Source organism: Myotis yumanensis, unplaced genomic scaffold (assembly GCF_028538775.1).
Source record: "Myotis yumanensis isolate MYYU_CA2020_CCGP unplaced genomic scaffold, mMyoYum1.0.hap1 SCAF_13, whole genome shotgun sequence".
NCBI classification, from domain to species: domain Eukaryota; kingdom Metazoa; phylum Chordata; class Mammalia; order Chiroptera; family Vespertilionidae; genus Myotis; species Myotis yumanensis.
The window spans coordinates 43,136,581-43,151,918 of NW_027223764.1; the positions used below are offsets into that span (position 1 = coordinate 43,136,581).

Here is a 15,338-nt window from a genome sequence, read left to right on the forward strand (position 1 = left end):
GCGGTAGGCGGCAGAGACCACGGACCCGGAAGTCCTCTCCGGAAGCGCGTCCTCCGCGCCGGCCCGCCCAGGCCACGCCCACATTACGCAGGCGCGAGCTCGCCGTGCCGGGTCGTTCTCTGCGCGGCGGCTCCGGCGGAGGCCTGGGGGCGGGGCTGAAGGGGAAAGTGCCAAGACCGCTGAGGTAAGTGGCCAAGGGCTCAGGGACGCTCAGGAGCTTTGCAGAAAGGGAGTTTATCCTCGGGATCCTACCTGCAGGGACTAGCGAAAAGGAGAAGCTGGGAGAAACGGGAGCTTGCCGTAGAGGGCGTGGAAAAGGAAATCCCCGCAGGCCGCGACGGACCGAGAACGCATGCGCGCCTGCCGGTGGCGCATGCGCGTTGGCCCCTCGGGGCCGAACGGGGGTTGGGGGGGGAGTGTGGCCTGGAATGAGTTTGGGAACCTCTGGCGTTCTGACTCCTCCCCTCTTCAGCCCTTTCTCTCCACCCCACCTGGTTTTCCCTGCAGCATCTATTTGAATGGTAACGCAGCTATTTAAGTGGGATGGATACAGTGGAACGATTTGTTGATGGAATTTGATTGCTTATAATAATTTGTCATTGTACCACGATACCTTCTTTAAGAGTCTATCTTTTGAATAAGACTTTTTCAAAAGGAAGGAATCTTTTTTTTTTTTTTTTAACAAAATAGGCATAAATCTGCTAGGAAGGAAAATAGTTTATGAATACAAGGTCATCCCTGTCGTATGTGAAGTAAATATTGAATCATCTTGCCCTGGCCGGTTTGGTTCAGTGGACAGAGCGTCGGCCTGCGGACTGAAGGGTCCCGGGTTCGATTCCAGTCAAGGGCATGTACCTTGGTTGCGGGCACATCCCCAGTAGGGGGCGTGCAGGAAGCAGCTGATCGATGTTTCTCTCTCATCAATGTTTCTAACACTCTCCCTTCCTCTCTGCAAAAAAAAAATCAATAAAATATATATATATAAAAATATTGAATCATCTTAGTGTGGACACAGACATTGTGTGTCCCCCCCAAATAGCATTGCTCTTCTATGAGGATCTTTATTGCCAGTAGTCCCAGCTTCACTGATAGGGCCAAACTCCAGGTTACTTCATCAATATTTATTCAACAGAATCTTACTGAGCCACCTACTTTGGGCGTGGCAGCCTAGTGGCAGATAGATCTGCAGAATGAGGAAGAAAAGAAAACAGTAATGAACCAATCCTCTATCCCCTTCATAACCTTTGCTGAGCTGCTAGCACTGTGTTCTGTCATTTATTCATCATTCCTGCAGGAAACGTGATCCAGGTTCTGTGCTAGGTTTTTGTTTGTGTTGTTTTTTTTCAATTACAATCGACTTTCATTATTATTTTCTACTTGGCCATTTTGACCAGAACTTTGTGCTAGGACTTGAAGGTAGAAAGACAACTCCTTCCTCCTTTTCTAGATCACAGGATTCTTTCTAAGTTCATGAACCTTAAAATGAAAGTGTGAAGTGCATTAATGGAGGGCATTTTTCCTTTTCCTGAGCGGATCCTTTCCCTCTAGGAGCTTGCTGACTCAATGTCAAATGGAGAGAATTAGAACTTTTCCTGTGAGTGTATTGGGACACAGTATGTATGAAAAGCAGATCTGCATAGAAGAAAAAAAAAGATTCAAGAGTAAATAATAATTAGTGATTTGGGAGAGCTAATAGTATTGTTTACTGTGCCGTAAATGTCCCAATTGCTTTAGTTAATATTAACCTTCATGACACTTCTAAGGTAGGTACTATTCCCATTTTAGAGATGAGGCAACTGAGGAACAGAGGTTAAGTGATTCGTGCAGAGTTATACAATAAGTAGCAAAAACCAGGACATGAACGTAGGCCTAGAAACTTCAGAATCTGAGCTCTAAAAGAGAAAGATCAGTGGGTTTCCTCCCGCACTTGGGCTTGAACCCAAAACCGGGGTATGTACCCTGATGGGGAATGGAACCCAAAACCCTTGGGTGTATGGACAAAGCTCCAACCAGCTGAGCCACTCTCGCCAGGACCAGGATCTGAGTTCTTAACCACTATGCTATTTCACCTCTCACATGACACATGACATGCCAACAAAGCCATTGCTTAAAAAATGTCACAGCAAATAAGCTAAAGTCTCTATACCTCAGTTTTGTTTTATCATTAATAAAATGAGGGAGTTGGATTAGATGACCTTTAAGGAATCTTTATGATTCCTGTAAAATGTTTAGTTCATGTAGTAAACATTAATTTAAACCAACAGCTACTTAGTATAGACCAGGCATTATGTTTGGTTCTGGTGATCATAATGCCTGCCTTAACAGAGCCATTCAAACTCGGGTTTATTGTTAGTTTCACTTTAACTCTGTTACCACCTCCTGATACCATTCAAAATTTAACCTAAATCGTTAAAGTTTGAACTTACTCAGGTGTATCTTTCCACCTCAGCAGAAAACTGCTTGTTTATGTTAAAGTTAGCTTTGTGCTAATTCTGCACTCCAGTTTTTAACCCTGGTTGTTGTGTGTATTGAATGCTAGTTGTTCTGAATTTGAGAGAAAATAGATGAAGGGGATTTCTTTGATCATATGCAGTTTAGAAGTCACGCTCTGTCTTGCTTTTGAAGTTGTCGGCATTCTGGCAGTTAGCTTGAGTGCTCTACTGACCAACTGGGTTTTAAAATACAAAGTATCCCTTACATTTGCAACTGGTTAAAGCTTATGTCAAGGTATAGGGAAAAGATTGGAGTTTAAGTCTCAGGTAAGATACATAAACAGTTTACAGTGGGTTCTGTTCTGAACTCATGGGAAATAAGACTGAGCTACTCTCCAAAAGATAGCTAAGTTGTCTGTATACTTTATTTAGATCCAACAGAAATCTAAAGAGAATTTTTAAACATGTCACGCTATGTTTTGAGCTAGTATGGTCCAAGGGATTGGATATGAATCTAACTTCAAAAGGTGTTGTCTCTATGAATATGAATACAATTTGGAAAGTTATAGAGCTCAGAGGAAAAAAGGAAAAGTGACTAATACAAGGTTGAAAATGTCCTTAGTCAGTGCATTTTTAAATGGGCTAACATTCTATTATAGCAGTTGCCTTACTGTTCCCATATCCCACTGCAGTATTAATCAGTATTACTTATAGACATGTAATGAAATCAGAAACTAAGGCCTGCTTCCCTCACAACCTTAAATCATAATCACAAAATTAAGGAAACAGAACAGCCAGATTTTCAGAAATGCACAGTATATTATTTCCCTTGCTAGGAAACTGGATTATGCATATATAGGGTTTATATCTGTATAGCTTTTCCTCATTAAAAAAAAAATTTTTTTTTTTTCAAAAATAAGTCTCAGAGGTAGAACTGGGCAAAGGGGGCGTACATGGTGGTGGGAAAAGACTTGACTTTGAGTGGTGGGCACACCATGCAGCATGCAGGTGATGTGTTATTGAGTTGTACACTTGAAACCTATATGGTTCTATTAACCAATGTCACCTCAATAAATTCATTAAAAAAAATACATTTCAACTTTTTATAACAAATGTATTCCTTTTGCAACTAGCAAAATAAAAGTTTAGCAAAAATTCTCTCTGGCCATTAAAACGGGGAATTTATTTTTTAAATCCATGTAAAGTCATTTTTATCTTTTTTTATGTTATGTGAACCAAAATTCACGGTACATAAATTAACCATTAGCCATTTTCAAGTATACAGTTCAGTTTAAAGTCATTTTTTAGTCTAAATACTAGAGCTGTACTTTCCAGTACAGTAAACACCAGCCCCCTGTGGCTATTTAAATTTCAATTAGCATTAAATAACATTTAAAATACAGTTTTTCAATCAACTAGTTTAATAACCACTATGAGGGTAGTCGCTGCCATGTTGGACAGGCAGAAGTAGCACATTAGAACATTAATAGATGCAGAAGTTCTGTTAGCACAATACTAGACTTTTTTTTTTAAGAAAACACACTTTTTAGAATCTTTTGTAAATGTATGGTGTAAGTTTCTATGGTAAAAGTATTTTTGTTTTATTTTGTAAGGTGTATTCAGTATAGATTTTCTCATTTACATTTGGACTTTTTTATTTTATTGATATGGCAAGAGATGAAACACTCAATAGCTGCTCTATTCCTAATAGGGCCTATTAAATAAGCCATGAATTCTGAAATCATTTCCTGAACTATTTTTTTCTAGTCTTGGGACGCCACCAAGTGATCAACTTGCATATTACACTAGGATGAAAAGGGGTTTTTTTTACTTCTTAATAAAAGGGCCAATATGTACTTCCTAACCAATTCCCCTTCCTTGGGACCAGAACACAGTGTTATTCTGGAATTTTATTTGGAAAATTTTGTAAGTGAATATTTGCTGTGGCTTGGTCAGGATGTATCCAAGACAAACTGTCCAATGAGGCATGGTTGTTTTATCCACATATGATGTATTTCTTCAGTCAAATTACTACCTTGGCCTGGCCCTGCCACCCTTTTTAACCCATAAATCACCCACAGTCAATCCCAAGTGACATAAACAGTTTACTAATGGTAGGAAATAGTGTTTTAAGTAGAAAAACTAAGAATAAACATATCTTCACTTAAAATCCTGAGTGACATTTTGGCCTGAGGCTCAATAAAACATCGTAGGAGTAGAGGGTAGAAAAAGGGGGAGCCAGTTTTCTACTAAACTTGTGCTGGCTTTTATGGCAGCTAGAATGAAATGTCGCTCTCACTCCCATAAATGTGCCAACTGCTGTTTTCTTTCTCCGCAGTGAAGTGAGACTTCTGCTAGGAAGGAAATGGCTGCCTCTTCTTCGTCCTCCTCAGCCGGTGGGGTCAGTGGAAGTTCTGTCAGTGGATCTGGTTTCAGTGTCTCAGATCTTGCCCCACCACGGAAGGCCCTTTTCACCTACCCCAAAGGCGCTGGGGAGATGTTAGAAGGTGAGCTCAGGCTGCTTTTTGCTGATAATTGAATTCAGACCTGCAATAAATGTTCATTGTAAAGATGCTATTCAGTGGATTAGAAGAATTTGCCCTGATTTCAGCTCCACATTTCATCTTTTGTCCCCATTTCAAAATAATATCTTTAAAACACAAATCTCCAAAATCAGAACTTTGGAGCTAAAAAAGACTTTGGAACTCAAAGAAGTCATCTAGAGCAGCCGTTGCCAATCTTTCGGACTTCATGGACCACTGGTTGGCGACCACTGATCTAGAGTTATTTAGACCCAGGAAAGTTCAAGTGATTTGACCATGTTAAAGACAAAGTAAGCATTGGAACCAGAAATTCTCTTTTTTTAAGAATATATTCTCTGCTGAAACCGGTTTGGCTCAGTGGATAGAGCGTCGGCCTGCGGACTGAAAGGTCCCAGGTTCGATTCCGGTCAAGGGCATGTACCTGGGTTGCGGGCACATCCCCAGTAGGAGATGTGCAGGAGGCGGCTGGTCGATGTTTCTCTCTCATCGATGTTTCTAACTCTATCTCTCTCTCTCCCTTCCTCTCTGTAAAAAATCAATAAAATATATTTTTAAAAAAAAAAAAAGAATATATTCTGTTGATTTTTTACAGAGAGGAAGGGAGAGGGAGAGAGAGTTAGAAACATCGATGAGATTGATCAGCTGCCTCCTGCACACTCCCTACTGGGGATGTGCTTGCAACCAAGGTACATGCCCTTGACCGGAATTGAACCTGGGACCCTGCAGTTCGCAGGCTGACGCTCTATCCACTGAGCCAAACCAGTTAGGGTCAGAAATTCTCTTGATCTCCTGCTCCAGTTTGCTTTATCCTAGCACTAGCTTGTCTCCCTATGATTAGTAGGCTTGACAAATTTTGTCTTATGTCGTTAATCTGAAGTTAGATGAACCCCATTAAAGAGGTTCTGAGAGGAAATCAAAAGTAATATACTACTGTTATAGGTGAAGGTTACTGTGCTGGCCCACTGCAGGACAGGGCTGTGTGGTTTTTCTAGCACTGGAGCTGGATTTTTACATCATACTGTCCGCCATCTTATTCTGCACACATTTGCAAACTGGCTGGGCAAGATCAGGGCACAGGCTGGAAGCATGAAATGGCATTGGTACCTGGAATTCATCAGATTCATGTCGCTTTAGGAGCTACACCAATAAATTCTTTTTTTTTTTTTACACCAATAAATTCTTTTCTTTCTTTTTTTTTTTTTTTAATATATTTTATTGATTTTTTACAGAGAAGAAGGGAGAGGGATAGAGAGTTAGAAACATTGATGAGAGAGATCGATCAGCTGCCTCCTGCACGCCCCCCACTGGGGATGTGCCCGCAACCGGGGTACATGCCCTTGACTGGAATCGAACCCGGGACCCTTGAGTCCGCAGGCCGACGCTCTATCCACTGAGCCAAACCGGTTCGGCTACACCAATAAATTCTTAAAGGAGAGCATAAAAATGACCTGAAGAGCTTATTTAAGACCCCATTTCTGGCCCACCCTTAGCGATTCTGAATTAGTCTAGGGTGCAGCACAGGAATCTTTATTTTGACTAACACCCAGGGGAGTCTCATGAAAATGATCCTTAACTATTATACTATTTATCATAATTTGGAAAAAAGTCAACAAAGAACCTATCAAGAATTCAAAATCGACTTGATTCTAGCACTTTTGTGCTTAATTATGTATTGATCTTTTTGTTTTAAATACTGCAAATTTCAGTAAATATATTTAATCTGAAAATGTCTCTGAGAAAGTTACAAACTGTAGATAGTAGTTGGCTTCCAGGGGTGATCTTTATTCATTTATATCAGGTATCATAAAAAGTTTTGGATTAAGCCAGGGCAAATAGAAGAATCATTTTGGCAGGAAAATATGGAAAGACTGGGACCATAAGGCTTTCTAGAATTCATTCAAATCATGATTATTGAAGTAGATGGTAGGGTAACATAGTGATACATCTGAAGTGTTTGTACTTGTGTCTTTGCCTTTTCATTTTCTTCAGTTTTGTTAACAAAATATTCAAGTTAGTGTCACAGAGTCTGGAGGTAGTAATTGGGACCTTACCATATTTGACACTGGAAGTATATTATGACTTTGATTATACATAGCATAGACCTGGTATTAAGCAACTTTCCCATGAAACAAATCAAAAGTTGAAAGCATTTAAATTGCTTAATGAACAACAACAAAAAACTAAATTGCTTAATGAGTTTTATAGCAATAGATGAGGAATCAATGTTTAACAACAGATTAAAGATTGAAGTCATTTGCCAAGACCGGTTTGGCTCAGTGGATAGAGCGTCTGCCTGCGGACTCGGGGGTCCCGGGTTCGATTCCGGTTAGGGGCATGTGCCTGGGTTGCGGGCACATCCCCAGTGGGAGATGTGCAGGAGGCAGCTGGTCGATGTTTCTCTCTCATCGATGTTTCTAGCTCTCTATCTCTCTCCCTTCCTCTCTGTAAAAAATCAATAAAATATATTTAAAAAAAAAAAAAAAAGATTGAAGTCATTTCAATTCTGGCTGTGGGAGGAATTTAATACTGGAGATCCCTCCTTAGTCTCAAAGCTATAAGCATTCTTTGCTAGTATACACCAGATTACTTGGAAACATTAAAAGAAGAAAGGCTTCTGAGATTAGTCTGAATGTTGATGTTCTAACAAGTTACAGCTCTATCCATTTGTATTCATCTCAGTGTGCTTTATGGAGGAATGTGTTGGCTTTCTATTGTAGGAGGAATTAAGTTTAAATTCACAGTGCACAGTTTTTATTAAGTTTAAAGTTTCATCCATATTTTAAAGCTGCTTACACTTAAGGACAGAATATGAAAAATTGGAGATGGCAATCCCTGAACTGTCCTGGTCAAATCAAGAATGTTAAATTGAGCCTGACAGGTTGGATTCTCTGTCAGGGCACATGCCAGGGCTGCCAGCTTGATCCCCAGTAGGGGGCATGCAGGAGGCAGATAATCAATGTTTCTCTCTCATTGTTTTTTATATTTTTCCCTCTTCCTCTCTCTCTAAAATCAATAAAAATATTTTTTTAAAAAAGAATGTTAAATTGAAAAGAATACTCCTAAATGTGAGTTAATAAAGACGTTAGATTTGAAAGCCATCTTCTACCATTCTTACAGTGGTACTGTTATGCAATTAATATTACCATGTATCCAACCATTTTTCTTACAGTAGTTTAATTAAATATGAAAATAGAGTAAGAAGAGTTGAATATGAAAATAGAGTAAAAAGAATTGCCTGTTCAAACAAAGGTTGGATGCTGTTTATAATCTTAACAGGTTCAGTTTGATCGTGTATCCTCCTACATCTAGGTTAATAAACCCAATTAACCTGTAGTTAACCTTGTGAATTAACTTTTTTGTGTGCCTACTTGCCCCCTGATAAGCAGTATCACATAAGCTGTATACAGTTTTCAGCATTCTCCTGCCCTTGACCAAATTGTCCTCACCCAATTATTAGTAAGCCCTCCTGCTCAGAAGTGGCTGAATTTTAGTGACATTGTAGGCCACTGCGGTATGTTATCTGACATTGTCTAATTTCCTGTTGTGAGGTAATACTCTTTTAAATGAATTTGTTAGCATCCTATTTGTTGGAGTTGCTGTGGTGTTAGATTTGGGCAATTTACTGAACTTTTCATTACTTATAACCTTTGCTTGTCTCTTAAGAGGAAAGCTAATGTATTGTTACTTGGTGTGTTACAAAGGGTTTGATTACAATTTCTAAATGGAAGACAGATTGCCCCAGGCTGACTCCTCTCTGGAGAAATTCCAGGCTTTAGATTAGTACAGATATCACACTTAATAGGATGTGGCTGAGGAACAGTGGACTTTGTGGTTAATACAGAGCTGCACATCAGCAAAAGTGTATTCTGTAGGCATAGAGTGGCAAAGTGATCGCGGCAAAAGCCTACAGAGTGCCTCTCTGAAAGGTTAGCTTACATCCTTTTGCTTTGAAGTTGATTACCAAGGGAAATATGCAAATGTTATAATTTAAACATTTTATTGATTTTTAGAGAGAGAGAGAGAGATAGAAACATCAGTGAGAGAAAAACATCATCGATCTGCTGTCTCTTGCACACCCCTTACTGAGGATCGAGCCCACAACCTGGGCATGTGTCCTGACCTGGAATCAAACCATGACCTCTTGGTTCCTGGGTCAACGATCAACCACTGAGCCACACCCGCTGGGCAGCATTTTATCCTAATAGCTAGCACCAGTGATTAAATGTAAGTAGAAGGTACCACTTCCAAGAGTTTCCATTCCAAATACATCTTGGCCTGATCCTTATAGCCCATAATCCCCAATGCCTTGTTTGAGATCTTAAAGCTCAATATATAGTTCAGGGTCAAACCACCTGAGAATTGAGCTCTAATTCTCTATGCTTTGCTCATTCTAAAATGAAACTTCAGTTATAATTTGACTCTTTAAGCAGGGGTATGAATAAGATAATGAACACTGGTATATTTACACAGAAGAGCATAATAAATTGCATCATTGTTGTCAAATGTTCACACAGTCCCTCTTCCCATAGTGGAATTTATAGCTACTCGCTGCCCGATTATCTGAAAAACTCAGTGATACCTTTAGCTTACCTAGATCTTTAAACTGGACAGTCAGTGTAATATTCAATTAATTGGAAAAAAATTTTTTTTTACTCAGTGTAGATGATCTGCTCATAGATGACATAGGAGTGGGAGGAGAAGATCAGATCATATAGCACAATATGTAGAAAAGAGATCGAATTTAAAGAATGTAGCACTCTCCCTAAACTGCACATCACTTTATGAAAATAATTATATTTTCCTTCTTTGCATCAATTTTGAATATTGGACAAAAGAAGCCCTCTTGGTTGTATATTCAAGCTATCTGGACACAATATCCGTGGTGTTTCTTTATTGTTTACCATGACTTCTGAAATAAGGTCTGCCTTGTGTAAAAGTCAGCATGAAGCCAGAATGTGTTAGTCCTAACTCCTTATCACTTAATACCTGGCTGACGCACCAACCCGTGATTGATGGCTGAGTGCTTGACACCAAGGAGTGCTGACATGAACTACCACCTAAAAAAAGACAACTGTGTCCTCTGCCTCCATTTGTTTTAGGATTTTTGCAATAAATCACCTTCCCCAAATGTTTTGAGCTACCCTTGTAATGTCACATTTTCCTACATGAGCTCTGTGTCCTTTGGGGTATGTTTTGCTCTATCAGCCCCTGCCTGACAAGGAATAACATGAACTAAGTTGTATTTCACAATCATCTTCCAAATGCTGTGGTGACTGAGTTAGCTACCTTCTTGTTGCCAGTGCTTGGCACCAGTACAGCACTAGGCTCTAAAATTGCACTGTACTCTTATCGCCATCCAAATTGCAATGTTTTGGTTCATTGGGAAAATCAAGGTTACAATTTGCGTTGACAGAATGAAATTTCCCAGCAGTGTTTTGTCATGGTCATAGTGATGTAATTTGATATACTGAAAAACAACAACAGCTATTTTTCCCTCAGCTTGACTTTTTAGAATGAAAATTAGTTCACGTTTTGGTGTACCTTTGTATTTTGATAGCACAGTGGTCACATGGCCAAATGTGTCAGCTGTCAGTGTTTGCCTGACATACAGAACAGGAGAACATTAGGAAACTATTGGGTTGGGAGGGGAGAAATGCTGACCAGGACGTCAGACTAAGGTTTCTTGTTTTTTGTTTTTATAAACACTATTTTTAAATTCTTAAACAAGTAGAGGAACTATTTTAATATTCTAGGTATAGAAATAGCTTTTATAACTGAGCAATGTTAGTTCTAAATGAAACAGAAACCCTCTTTGTGAACACTGAAAAGTAGACCCTGAATGTAAAAGCAGGGAAAAGGGACATGTTTACTTGGTTTACAGGAGCCGTAAAACCCTTCAAGCAGATTAAAACTTTTTCTCTCGTTTGTAGATGGCTCTGAGAGATTTCTCTGTGAATCTGTTTTCAGCTATCAGGTGGCTTCTACACTGAAGCAGGTAAAACATGGTAAGCACATGAGTGTTGTGTACTTAACTATGAGAATAAATTTCCAGGGTGAGGGTGAGATTCATAAAGGTTGGTGTACTTTGTGACAAACTCTTGAAATTCAGCAAGGCTGTTTGAGTGGACTTTCTAAATTACCTGCAACAAAAATATTCTGCAGCCTTCATCCAGACATAATGTCCTCATTAAAGCTTAAAGTTGAAGTCAAAAGGGTTAGTTTTCTAGGGGAGTTAATGCTTCCTACTTTTATGTTGCTTTTTCCTCCCCTTTCTGAAAACTTTGTTTACTGTAATCCTCCCCTGGTTTACCATCATCTTCATTTTCAAGTATTTATGTAATACCTCATGGTCTACCTGGACTCTAAGATCCTGGTAGCACCTTTTCTGTCCCATCGTGCCTCACCAGGCCTTCATTTATGCATCAGGGAACTATGTTCCCCGACCAGACCATTGCACCATTGAAGGCATAATGTTGGGGGAAAGCTGCAATTGCCTGTAACCCTAGGCTTTTAGTACACGTCACTATGGCATGCAGGATAAGGTGTTTATTAGTTTTTTTTAAGATTAAGTCTTCTGACCAACATAGAATAAGACCCCATTACTAGAATATTAAGGGGGAAACTCCTTGTAGAAATTACTTTTAAACCAGTCATCATGTTGGTGATTGGTGACTCTAATGGGAAATACATTGTATTATATATAACCTCCTTAACTCTTTACAGATCAGCAAGTTGCTCGGATGGAAAAACTAGCTGGTTTGGTAGAAGAGCTGGAGGCAGATGAGTGGCGGTTTAAACCCATCGAGCAGCTGCTGGGGTTCACACCCTCTTCGTGTTGACCTTGCCTGGATGGGCACCCCTGGTGTGCACAGCAAGTGCAGAGCCAGCGGGGGACTTTTCCTACACCTTACATAGCCAGCCAGAGGTTCACAGCTCCATTGCTGATTTGTTCATTCTCATCAGTACTTAGTTTCTCTGTATCTATCCACAAGCAACAGTATTTAAATGTGTGATCTTGCAGGGAAAATTTGTGTTTATTTGTTTTTAAAAGTTTTGAGAATTAGGTTAAGACAGTCGGCATCAGAGAACCAGGAGGTTTGGGTTTAAGAGAGTTATAAAACTTGGCAAGCCGGGTAGGTCACAGGCCAGAATTAGCCAACAGAATGGCTTCTCTCCTGACACTTGTGCAGTGGGTGGAATCCTCACCAGTCAAGTCCAGGTCAGGATCTGGAGTTATAAAATTCAGCACTTCTGACGTAAAACGTTCTGTTTTGCTGATGAATATGATTTCTACTCAGGACCTGTCTAAATGAGGCATATTTAAATGTTAGGGTTTTTTCTATTTTTAGACATCTAATTCTATAGATTCTAACTTTTTCTCACCTCTTTTAGACATGCCAAATGCTGGCAAAAGAATTGTTTTTTGAATGTTGAAGCACTTGTAAGAATAAAGCAGTGAGCAATATCCTTTAAACACAGAAATCCTGAGTTCCTCTTGTTGATGGGCTCAAGCAGTTCTGTGGCAAATAAATCCTTTGAACGAGCTCCAAATTGGTTTCTTTATCCTTTCAAAGTCTCAGAGATTGGGGGCAGGGGGCAGAGGTCAGATTATTTTTCATAAGACAGGAATCTGAAAACCATTTATCCTAAGCAAATGGGAATATTTGTCTTTACAAAAATATGTGAATTTATCTTATCAGTATCTAAGTAGGTTTTTATATTATGATAGGGAAAAACCTGGAAAGCTAAACGGTACCCTTTGTTCTCCCTCACAGAGCCTAGGTCGACACTGCACAATTAAGAGAATAGTTTTCACCACCACCACCACCATTAAAAGAAAAAAGAGAGAATAGTTTTATTAGACTTTATGCAAATTTTGCCTCAGAAACATTTGCCTTTCTCCTCATTAATAACTTGTACCTGACCTGCTTAGAGTGGCTTAATTATGAATAAATATAATCCCAGTAGCAATTGGCCCTAATCTCAAAATGTTTAACATGTACTACCTGACAGGGAGGTGGTGACCTCATTGAGTCACGAAGGAATCTGAGCACAGAGAAGGTAAAGACCTGCTCGTGATCCAGAGCCCAGGCAGAAGAAAATCTTGGAACTGGAATAGATTCCAGTTGATTGATAATTCAGCCCACTATTCTTGTCTCTAAAGCACATCAGAGCACAAAAATTACTAGCCTCGAAAGCTCATCTGTTTCCATATTAATTTCTCAACCCAAACAAACTCCATATTGGAAAACCACTGAGTTTCCTAATGTACTTTTTAGCATCAATCATGTGAATTATTACCAAAGGAAAAAAATAAAAATACATAGACTACAGTAAACCTTTAAATCATGGTTTCAGTGACAGTTTAGAAGCAATCATTAATTTTCTCTCATTGGTTTCATTTGTATAATTGTACAACACAGATAATTTATTAGCTCATCTTTACCCTTTGGTATTTGAACTTACAAAATTTTTCTCTTTAAATTGAACATTTCCACCCTGGCCGTGTTGGCTCAGTGGATAGAGTGTTGCCCTGCAGACTGAAAGGTCCTGGGTTCAATTCCAGTCAAGGGCATGTACCTTGTACCCTGGCCCCAGTCATGGAGTGTTTGGTTTCTCTTTCACATCAATGTTTCTCTCTCTTTCTCTCCCTCTCCCTTCCACTCTCTAAAACTCAGTGAGAAAAATATCCTATGGTGAGGATTAAAAAAAAAACTGGGACATTTCTTTTTCTGACCTTGGAAATTAAAGAGATTCTAGGGTTGAACAGAGAGAGATGCTTTCTGAAGCACCTTTCACGGTGATCATTCAGCTTCTACTTGAGTGCTGCCAGGAAAGAGACCCTCGCTGTTTTTAAGTGGCCCCTCCCTCTCTGCACCTTTCAGCTGGTTATTATGTTTCATCATCCACAACTCCAATTACCATGCTTTGGCCCTAGAGACAGACCTTGCTGCTCATCTGTCATCTCTGCACTCATTATGTGCCAGTCACTCACAGGCATTAATTATAATCCTTTCAGTGACACTGCAAGATATGAAATATCCCCTGATACAGAAGAGGAACTTGAAGCTCAGAGGGAGCATTAGTTGCCAAGGCTGCATAGCTAAGTAAATGGCCAAGGCCGGATTTGAACTCAGAGTCTGCCAGACTCCGAAGCTGAGATTATTTTTGGTGCACGGTGCTGCATCCCACTGAGCCCATCCCACTGCCTTATACAAAGAAAAAGCCTGATACTTTTTTTATGGCCAAATGAACTAGCTACCAGGAGGAAAGAAGCCTTTGTCCCAGTACTTGGTGATAAGGGGTCTCAAGCACAATGAAGGAACAGCCTCTTCCTTAAAAACTGATAGGAATTAGCTTATGTTTGTGCCTGCATAACCTTCTAAGATTTAGTGGGTGAAAATGTAGTTATGTCCTTGAGGGACACCTACCAGCAAGTGAGCAAGGGGGAAGGCAAGAGGACAGATGGCAGCTATGGCCAGGACTGCACAGACAGCGTCCTAAGAACGCAGATGGTAACAGGGTACCTTTGTGCATAAGGCACGTTGCAGTTCCCAAAGCATTTTCACATATGTAGTGTGGATTCACATCAACCCTGTGAGAGAAGCGACAGTCATCATTTTACAGTTGAGGAAACAGGCACAGAGACGGTAAGGCACCAAGATTATAGTTAAGCAAGGGGGGTCTTTCAAATCTTTTTCTCCATACCTTCTAGTTCATCACATACTAGGAAATTTGAAGGCAATATTTGCTGTTAATAAAGAATTAGTGCCGAAACCGGTTTGGCTCAGTGGATAGAGCGTCGGCCTGCGGACTGAAAGGTCCCAGGTTCGATTCCGGTCAAGGGCATGTACCTGGGTTGCGGGCACATTCCCAGTAGGAGATGTGCAGGAGGCGGCTGATCGATGTTTCTCTCTCATCGATGTTTCTAACTCTCTATCTCTCTCCCTTCCTCTCTGTAAAAAATTAATAAAATATATATATAAAAAAAAGAATTAGTCATGTCAATCTGATATACAATGACATGTAATTTATCTCATAGCAATGAGACAAATAGTAGACTTTTTACATAGACAAAAATTTTACTTTTTGACTTCATAATTAGTTATCCAGGATCAGTATTAAAGTCCTTCTTTTTCACTGATACACATAAGTGTGTTACTTAATAGTGCCATCCCATGCCTGACAACTCACCTGGAATGACTGTGGTCTGAACTCTAAGTCATGTTCCTGACCCAAGGACCTCTCTGCTTTGTCCAGTTACTTGCAGCCGATGGCTTTCCTTCCCCCACATGGTCGAGAGTCCTTGAATCCCTTCTTCCTGATTGAAACACCAGATATTGAAGTGGTAGAAACTGTGGAC

General features: G+C 39.9%; 2 protein-coding genes and 1 long non-coding RNA gene across 9 annotated transcripts in view; 1 reads left to right on the forward strand and 2 right to left on the reverse strand.

Moving 5' to 3' along the window:
* The window catches only part of ASCC1 (activating signal cointegrator 1 complex subunit 1), a 103,235-nt gene extending 102,912 nt beyond the window's left edge, over window positions 1–323 (reverse strand). For all 4 annotated transcript variants that reach the window (XM_070432933.1, XM_070432937.1, XM_070432939.1 and 1 more), the window contains exon 1: window positions 253–323. The gene's annotated coding sequence lies outside the window, so the exon portion shown is untranslated. The remainder of the gene's footprint in view (window positions 1–252) is intronic.
* ANAPC16 (anaphase promoting complex subunit 16) lies at window positions 101–12,526 on the forward strand. The gene is made up of 4 exons (XM_070432940.1): window positions 101–184; window positions 4,771–4,939; window positions 10,906–10,980; window positions 11,699–12,526. The coding sequence occupies exons 2-4, from the start codon at window positions 4,798–4,800 to the stop codon at window positions 11,812–11,814; spliced, it is 333 nt and encodes a 110-aa protein (XP_070289041.1). The 5' UTR covers window positions 101–184; window positions 4,771–4,797; the 3' UTR covers window positions 11,815–12,526.
* The window catches only part of LOC139022004 (uncharacterized), a 28,739-nt gene continuing 16,999 nt past the window's right edge, over window positions 3,599–15,338 (reverse strand). For 2 of the 4 annotated variants that reach the window (XR_011473592.1, XR_011473590.1), the window contains 2 exons: window positions 15,170–15,296; window positions 3,599–4,979 (listed from right to left, as the gene is read on the reverse strand). This is a non-coding gene — a long non-coding RNA (uncharacterized lncRNA). The remainder of the gene's footprint in view (window positions 4,980–15,169; window positions 15,297–15,338) is intronic. The other 2 variants (XR_011473593.1, XR_011473591.1) reach the window with 1 other exon arrangement.

What these genes read in the sequence shown, in the direction of transcription:
- ANAPC16 (XM_070432940.1), top strand. Translation starts at nt 4,798, where the DNA reads ATGGCTGCCTCTTCTTCGTCCTCCTCAGCCGGTGGGGTCAGTGGAAGT. An exon ending in CGCTGGGGAGATGTTAGAAG is followed by an intron (nt 4,940 to 10,905) that starts GTGAGCTCAGGC and finishes TCTCGTTTGTAG; the next exon opens with ATGGCTCTGAGAGATTTCTC. An exon ending in ACTGAAGCAGGTAAAACATG is followed by an intron (nt 10,981 to 11,698) that starts GTAAGCACATGA and finishes AACTCTTTACAG; the next exon opens with ATCAGCAAGTTGCTCGGATG.